Genomic DNA, 8,978 nt, shown 5'->3' on the forward strand with positions numbered 1-8,978 from the left:
CACAAGCCCCAGTGTGGCTGGTGGAGCTCTGAATGGGGGTGGCCAAGGTGGACGGTGGCCATAGAAGTCCATGGGGCTGTGAGTCTTGTGCTAAGATTTGGGTATGGTCCTGAGATTGAAGAGAAGCTAAGAATAGTTTGATGCTTTAAAGCATCACTCAGGGGAACTGGAGAAGCCTCACCTGACCTCTCAGACTCACCTGGAAGGTGAGAGGCAGGTGGCAGCTTATACAAAGATAGGGACATGTACAGTCAAGGGTGGGGGAAGGTTCGTGCTGCAAACAACTAAATGTCCATCAACAGGAGAATGGGAAAATTATATTTATATAATGGAATATTATTATTAATCTATGGTGAGAGCTGTCAGAATAATGGTTTCCTTTGGGGGGCAGAAAATTGACTTAGAAGGAACACAAGGAGATTTTTGATGGGAATGTTGGTGCACATATAGGTAGAAGTTCATTGAGCCAAACACTAGGCTTCTCTTTTTTACTCCCTGTAAATTATATTTTAATAAAAAAAAGAAAAAGAAAAAAATCCACTGTAACGTGAGGAGTGAATTCAGTACTTTGTCCTATAGCACTTACGCAGTGGGTAGCACCTGTTCACGGGTGTGACCACGGGATTGGTGCTGGCTGCCCCACTAGCCATCGGCCCTGGCAGAGCAGAGGCCACGCCTGCCTTGTTCATTCTGATGTTCCCGAGTGTGCGGATGACTGTTGGGTCGTAACAAAGCTCTGTACAAGATGATGTGGGAGCCTGCCGGCTCTGGCCGAGGGTAGGGGTGCTTCACAGAGCAGGGGACATGTGAGTCACACCCTGAAGGCTCTTAGGGATTTTTCTCACACAGAGTAAAGGAGGAAGGGCAGGTGGGCAGAGCAGCCTGCACATGCAAAAGCATGGCAGCAGCAAGAGCCTCATGTGCCCAGGCAGCCTGTTGTGTTGTAGTGCTAGCAGCTTTGCCTAGTGGTAGTAGAAGGAGGTGAGAGGGGAAAGGTAGGAAGGGCCTTATTTGCTGACCTAAATGGTTTGGTCTTTAGTCTATGGGAGCCATGGAACATTTAGAGAGAGGGCAGTCAACAAATTGCATCTGCAGTTTAGAAAGTTTGCCAACTGGACCCTAGTGGCAGGGGCTGGAAGTTCTTCATGGACGTAGGAGGCGAAGCTCCCTCAAGTTCTTGCCCAGACTGGCAGATGGGCCATGAATGCTGAACTTGCCTTGGGCATTCAGGTGAGACCCAAGAGGTCCGTGGAGCTGAGCCTTGGCCCTGTGGGCTGGTGAAGCAGCGCCACCTACTGGGGTAACCTGCTCCTGGACTTGGCCATCTGATTCCTTTGCAGCCTTCTGGTCCCAGGGTGGCACAGGCCAGCCCCTTGGCCCTTGGAAAGAGAGCCTCTCTCGGGGGTGAGTTCTCCCTCGGTTCAGGGGCTTGAGATCGGTACCCTCATCTGGATGTTGGGAGGAAAAATGTTCCCCTGTACTGAATAGACTCAAACTAGTGTTACTGGGCTGTGGAACCAGTTCTTCCTGGGTTCAGATCCTAGTTCCTTCTAGCAGTGTGACCTTCTAGCAGTGTGACTTTGAGAAAGTTACTTAACCTCTTTGTGCCTTAGTTTCCTCATCTGTAAATTGGGGATAAAAATAACGATATCACCTCAGGTTTGATGTGAGTCAGCATATGGAAACCACTCACCAGTGTCTGGCACAGGGTTGGTGCGTAATTGAAGCTTTTATTATATCTATTATTACCATTTTTTATTATTATCGTCATCATCATTCCAGGCATGGGCTGAAGCGATAATGCCTGGTGCATCTGGAGGAGTCGGGACTGGCAGTGAGGGGCAGCATGTGGCTCAGAGGGCTAGAGGGGGCAGTGTCAGCTGCAGAAGAGCCGGCACACGTGGCTAAGCAGCTCCGACTCTCCTGATGACAGTGGGGACGGCAGAAGGGTGTGGGCCAGGACAAATGAGGTCAGGTCTGCATTTTGCAAACCTGGCGTCGATGTTTCCCTTTCTGCTCTCAGAGGCTCGTGCCCGGCATCCTGGTCTCCATGGTAACATCGTCATGCAGAGCAGGAAGCAGGCTCAGAGAGGTTGAGGTACCTGTGTGAGTCTGTACAGTGAATTAGGGCACAGCACAGAGACCAGGCTTGTGCCCCAGAGCCTGGGGCTTTGTTCATTGGGCTGAGGTTGTGGGTGGGACCCCAGGCACAAACAGCAAGCAGCTTGGCCCTTCCCCCTGCCCTGGGCCCTGGATGGATTCTGCAGTTTTTCTGGTCTCTCTTAGTCAAAAGAACAATCTCGTTTCAAGAATTAATTTTACAACTGCCATTTTGAGTCAAATTAAAGTTTCTCCCCTCTCCCAGCTGGCCTGCTTCAGGCTGGGAGATCTGTGGCAGCAAGTAGGGCTGGGGGCCCCTTCTCTCTTTCCTGTCTTCATTTCTCACTGGCAAGTGAGATACTGATTAGGGGCTCCCCAAGGCAGGAGGGGACTTGGCCGGTACTGCTGCCATCCGGCAAGGGGCCCCTGAATGTCACTCCTCCTGTGAATGGCTGGGCCCTTCTCGGGCCAGGTGTCACGTATGCCCAGCCTGGGCGTCCCCACCTTGCAGGACCCCTCTGGCTGCCTGCTTGTGACCTTGCTCTCAGCCTCTGACTTCCCAGGGATCCTCCTTGCTGCTGGGTCACCTCCATCCAGGTGCCTCTCTTGCAAGTCCAGCTTCCTTTCGGGCGTGCTGGGGTTTACAGACCTGTGCTACCACCCTGCTACTGCTTGTCCCCTTCAAGCTAGAGTCAGATTCCCACCCCTACCCCAAATTCCTGGGGTCTGTGTCATGTTCTCCTTGGTGTCTCTTGGGACAAGGGGGAAGCATTCGAGTCCCTCCTCCAAGGTATTGGGGTGGGGTCAATGCATGCTCCAAAGAATGCACCCCCCCACCCTCCATGGATTCTTCACTTTCTCTCTCATGCCCTGAGGGCGGAGAGGGGCCGAGGCTGGCAGAACAGCCTTCACAGGCCGGACGTTTCTTGTCTGGCTGCTCCAGTCCCTCCAGACCCTCACTTTAGGGAATCTGGGCACCTGCGGCTTTGTTCTCAATCTTTGGGACCCCTGCTGAGACTGGCGGGGGGGGGGGGGGGGGAGGGCGGACACTTCCGTTTTAGCATCCTGAGACATAGCAACGAGGCGTGCACGTGAGTGTGACAGTGTGCAGGAGAGTGTGTGCGTGTGTGAATACTGAGTGTGTTGTGAGTGTGCACGAGTGTGAGAGTGTGTGCTTATGAGTACGCACTTAAGTGTGTGAAAATGTGTGTCCGTAAGTGTGTGTGAGAGAGCGAATGAGAGTGTGCAGGGGTGTAAGCAAGTGCGTATGTGGGTGTGAGATAGTGAAGATGCTAGTGTGTGTTTAGAGAACGTGTGAGTGTGAGTGCTGAGTATGTTCGTGACAGTGTGTGTGTGTGAGTGTGGGAGCATGTGAGTGAGTCTGCAGCTGTGTCAGTGTGAGAGAGGGCGTGAGTGCACGTGTGTTCACGTGAGCGTGCGTGTGAATGTGTGCCTGAGTGTGGATGTGAGTGTGTTTATCGTGCAGACAGTGCATTTGTGCTCCTTGGACCTCGGCTCATCAACACACCCTCTGTCTCACCAGGTCACTTGTGTGAGGAGAGGTGACCGTGACGCTGCTGCTCTGCCCGCCCCCGCCCTCCAGCCCCGTCCTTCCCCACGCCCCTGACCTGCACTGGGCTGCCCAGGGGCTCCCAAGGGCCCGGGCCTGTGCCCAGCTCGTAGCTGTGGGCACCTCTCCTGTCTCCTCCTGAAGGTTCCTGCCCCCGCTGCGCACAACCACACCGCCCCCACGTCTCCAGGGGGAAACCGGTTTGCCTGAGTGTTTATGAAACACGAGAGAGGTTTTATTTTAAAAAAAGATAAATCAGTGTAACAGGATTTTTCAGATTCCAAGCCATATTTCTGCAATGCAATTCATGAGTCGTGTGTTTTCCTGTCAACGGTACGTCTCCCAACGTCACGCCTGCTGCTACCAATTAATTCATAATTTTTCCATTCACCGATGAAGTTGCTCGATGTCAGCAGATTTACATTCTGTGAAGTCGTGTAGTTTTGTCTTCAAGGGGATATTGTGCAAACTCGATCAAGCAGCACAGTTATAATGATGCCCGTAAAGCGAATGATAAAAGCCGAATGTATCCCCCTTGTGAAATTTGGTAACGCGTTTCATGTTCACTATTCTTGGAATGTGACAAAATAGTATCCAACTTATTTGTAAGAAAAATATCAAAACTGTAGGAGTGTGAAGCTTTACCCTGGGATCCACGGCATTTCATGGGCATTTTTTATTGCTGCATGAGTCCCCCTACCGTATTCCAAGTTTTCATTGAAGGGTCTCGCTCTTCTGAGGATGGGAGCTCAGTTTTATCAACCTACGACCGCAGTATATAGCGCAGAGTGGATGCTCAATAAGTATTCATGGATGAATCAACCAAAAGAAATAATGATTGGGAAAAAGACTGGACTTAGTGGGTTGAGGGTGGTTGAAAATTGTGAAAGTTCTGATAATATTTTTGTTTTCTTTGATCGTTATCTTGGTCAGTGTGCAAGACATTTTTCCAAGCGGTGGCCGCGCTTAGGAGAGTTCTAGAAAGACAGAGCTGTAAGGGGCTTTAGATTATAGCTGATGCAGCAGTGGGCGGTGGGCTTCACTGCCCGGGAGCCTTCCAGAGCCCTGGGCGGGCACACAGCCTGGGCTGTCTTTGCAGGAGTGGGGTCTGGGGGCAGGTGGGTGGCAGGAGCTCATGCCCCGCTGAAGCTGTCCTTGTGTTAGTTACAGGACTCTGATCAGACCCACCTACAGAGTGTCCTACCGCACGGTGACGGCGCTGGAGTGGAGGTGCTGCCCTGGCTTCACCGGGAGCAACTGTGATGAGGGTAAGTCTGCCAGGACACAGGGTGCGGGTGGACGGGGCGCCGGCCCAGGTGGCTGTCCCATTGCTGGGCATTTCTACCGCCTCTCCCCTCCTCTGCAAGCAGGTCTCCTTTCCGCCACACGTGCTCGTAGCTTAAACTTCTTTGTTTCCCAACCACCTCTGAACCAAATGCTCCGGACTGGCCAAACTAGGGTGAAGCTAGTTTGTCCCTAGCCCGAGTCACTGCCTGAGCCCCTTTCAATGATCAATAAAATGAGCAATGAGTGGAGTCCTGGGCGGGCCCCTCTCCGGGTTTACCATCCAGGCCTTGCTTCCAGAAGCCCCCTGTCAGCATTGCCAAGGCTTCCAGGCCCTTCTCTTAGCTCCCAGAGGCCCCGAGCTGGCTGTGGTCGTGTGGATTCCTCTTGCCACCGCCAACAGACACTCGCGCCCCTGCAGGACTGTCCCATTCCCCTAAGAGTAACTGAGGCCAGCCCGAATAGGGGCCCTGTCTCCTGTCCTGGAGTTTGATCGTATGTATTTTTCATCTCTCTTCGTAGTCTCTTTGTTGAATAAATGAATACTGTGAAAGGAAGTGTGGGTCTCAAAATGTTTAGGTCATAATTTTCATGCAACTAATTAGTGAGCACTGTTTTATTTACGTGTTTATGTAACGCCCTGAATGAGTGAACCAGAGGATTAGAGACATGGGTACGTGTGTGTCTACACACGCACACGTGCACACACGTATTTGTAGATCGGGGGTCTCCAAGGTCACCCTAAGGTTTCATAACTTGCTAGAAGCTCAGAGAACACACTGAAAACTATGACTGTCATGGTTGTGGTTTAATATGGCAAAGATTAAATCAGCCACGGGAGCAGGTGTGTGGGCAGAGTCTGGGGGGCTCCAGACATGGAACTTCCATTTGTTCCCTGCCAGTGGAGTCGTGGGCAGCGTTACTTTCCTGACAGTGACATGTGACAGTACACACAGAGCACTGCCAGCCAGGGAAGCTCACCCGAGCCAGAGTGTCTACTGGGCCTTGGTCGCACAGGTATGGTGGCAGCCCGCATTGCTGACCTCAGCTCCTGGCTCCTCTGGACGTTGAGCTCGTACCTGTGGCCCAAGGACCCGCCACCCCCCATAAATTGCATCGTTAGCGTGAACTGTCCAACGTGGCCCACAGCTCCCACCCTAAATCATATCGTTAGCATGGACTGCGTGGCGTGGCCCATGGCTCCCTTGTAAACAAAGACACTCTGATCAGGCCACATCAATATTGATTATCAATATATAGTCATGTGTCGCATAATGATGGGGATACGTTCTGAGAAATGCATCATTAGGCGATTTCATCACTGTGGAAACGTCAGAGTGTACGTACTCAAGCCTAGATGGCACAGCTTGCTACATACTAGGCTGTACGGTCTGGCCTGTTGCTCCCAGGCTACAAAACTGCACAGCACATTACTGTACTGAATTCTGGAGGCAATTGGAACCCAGTGGTAAGTAATTTGTGTATCTAAACATATCTAAACATAGAAGTACAGTGAAAATACAGTATTATCCTCTTATGGGACCACCGTGGTATACCTAGTCTGTCGTTGACCTAAATGTCATAATGCGGTGACTGTACTCACCAGGCACATCTGGGGTTTCTGGGCTAATTATGAAAAGTTGCTGGCACCTCTGAAGATGCTGTCAGCCTCAGAGCCTCTGCCAACCCCTTACCCTGTTGGAAGAAACTTCCAGGCTCCCCACCTTGCTTAGGGATGTGGGCTGAGGCTGGCCTCTTTCAGTGGGTTGAGTGGCCCTTCCCAGCTGTGAGCATGAGGGTCCTGGAAGCCCTGCGGTGGGGGACTTGGCAGTTGAGAGATTCCTGGGAGTGTGAGCCTGGGCCAAGTTTGGGACTGGCTCCTGAAAACCCTTGTAAAGATTTTACATTCCCAAATATAAACCAATAAAGACAGCAGGCTAAATCAAGGCCATGCCCATGACTTTAGGCACATTCCTAAGATGGTTGTGGTGGGTCCTGCACCATTAATTCCCATTTGCTTCCTCCTCCCGCCCCCCTGGAAGCACTGCAGGCCAGGGAGGTGCTGCTTAATGGGTTTTGCTTTGGTTCAGATGAGGTCCCCTCCCTGGACGCCCCAGGAGTGCATGTCTAAGGCTGGGGAATACTTTTCTTCATATATATGTCTATATACAGTGGATTCTAATTATTTGCAGACTTTGTATTTATGAATTTGCCTACTCACTAAAAGTGATGTGTAACCACAAAATCAGTACTCCCAGCGGTCATTCGCAGATGTGGGCAGAGCAGTGAAAACTTTTGAGTCACCCAACACGCACGTTCCCAGCTGAGGTCAAACAATGTGACACCCTGCCTCATTTCAGCTCTCAAACTGCAAACAAGTGTCCTTTTCTTGGTCTGTTTAGCATCACATTTTCCACATTTTTGTGCTTTTAGTTGGTGATTCTGTTGTTTAAAATGTCCCCCAAGTGTAGTAGTGAATTGTGTCTAGTGTCCCCAAGGGCAAGAAGGCTGTGAGGTACCTTACAGAGAAAATATATTTGTTAGAAATTTTGTTCAGGCATGAGTTGTAGTGCTGTTGGCTGTGAGTTCAATGTTAATAGAATCAACAACAGGTATTTTTAAAGGTGCCTTTAAACAGAAACGCACATAAAACAAGATGATGTATTGATCGGTTGATGAAAATGTGATTAGAGGCTCGTAGGACCCTAAACCTGTATTTCCCCTAGGAGCAAAGGTTGAGTGTTTGCTAATGCAGTGTTCATGGTGATTTTCTAGAACATAACTATTGTGAATAACCAAATCAACTGCATCTATGCATCTATATCTATATACCTAAAAACAATTTAGGTATTCATTATAAAAGTGAATACATGTTCAGTGTAGAAAGAGTAGAAACACCCAGAATTACACCTCTCAGGTAAGCTCAAGTCTCACTTTGGTGAAAAGCTTCCAGACCTTTCCCCGTGCTTACATGTCAAAGTACTGTGCATGCTGTTTGGTAACTTTCTTTCTCGCATAAGTTACCATGAACATCTCTCCTTGTCAATCTCCTTCTATAATACCATTTTGAGTGGTTGTGGAATTTGGGCACACACGCACTTTATTAACTAAACCCCTACTACAAGATATATAAGTTGCTTCCAATTTTTCAATAACATTACTGTAAACATTTAATCTTTTGTATATGGTTTGTTTCACTTAACATAATGTCTTTGAGATTCATCCATGTTTTACACACGTCTGTAGTTTATTTGTTTTGGTTACTGGGTATTATTCCATTGTATGAATAACCACCATTTTGCTAGGTTGTGGTGTACGCTTAACTTTATAAGTAAGAACCAGATTGTTTTCCAAAGTGATTTTTCCATTTTACACTACCAGTAAAGTATGTTCCAATTGCTCTATATCCTTGCCAACATTGTTATTGTCAGTCTTTTAATTTTATCCCTTCTAGTGGGTGCAAAATGGTCTCTTGTTGTGATTTTAATTTGTACTTCGTTGATGACTAATAATGTTGAGAATTTTTTTGTGTGCCTATCTGATATGCTTACTAGCTATTCTTATATCTTCTTTTGTAAAGTGTCTGCCCAAGAGTTTTTTGCCATTTTTAATTGGGTTGTTGAATTTTATAAGAAACAGTCAAATGGTTCTCCAAAGAGGTTTTAACATTTTTCATTCTCACAAGCAAAGTCTGCTCTAATTGCTCCACATCCTTGCCAACGTTTGGTGGTATTAGTCTTTTTAATTTTAGCTATTGGATATGGAATGGTATATAATTGTAATTTCTTCTTTGTTAAGACTATTTTGACCACTCTAGCTCCTTTGCGTTTCTATATAAATTTCACAATCAACTTGCCAATGCCTATAAAAAATGTATGTTGGGATTGTGGTTGTGATAAATTTACAAACCAACGTGAGAATGGCTGTCTTAATAATGTGTCTTCTGATTCATGAACATAGTATAGCTCTCCATTTAGTTAGGTCTTCTTATTTTTCTTAGCACTGTTTTGTAGTTTTCAGAGTA

The 8,978-nt window shown here is 48.4% G+C and overlaps 1 protein-coding gene across 2 annotated transcripts in view; it reads left to right on the forward strand.

The window, feature by feature from the left end:
• Positions 1-8,978, forward strand: part of COL26A1 (collagen, type XXVI, alpha 1) — a 139,178-nt gene that overhangs the window by 55,248 nt on the left and 74,952 nt on the right. Inside the window, exon 3 of one of the 2 annotated variants that reach the window (XM_012663941.1) lies at positions 4,835-4,938. In XM_012663941.1, coding sequence (XP_012519395.1) covers positions 4,835-4,938 — 104 coding nt within the window. The remainder of the gene's footprint in view (positions 1-4,834; positions 4,939-8,978) is intronic. The other variant, XM_012663942.1, reaches the window with a different exon arrangement.

Source organism: Propithecus coquereli, unplaced genomic scaffold (assembly GCF_000956105.1).
Source record: "Propithecus coquereli isolate 6110/MARCELLA unplaced genomic scaffold, Pcoq_1.0 Scaffold840, whole genome shotgun sequence".
NCBI lineage: Eukaryota > Metazoa > Chordata > Mammalia > Primates > Indriidae > Propithecus > Propithecus coquereli.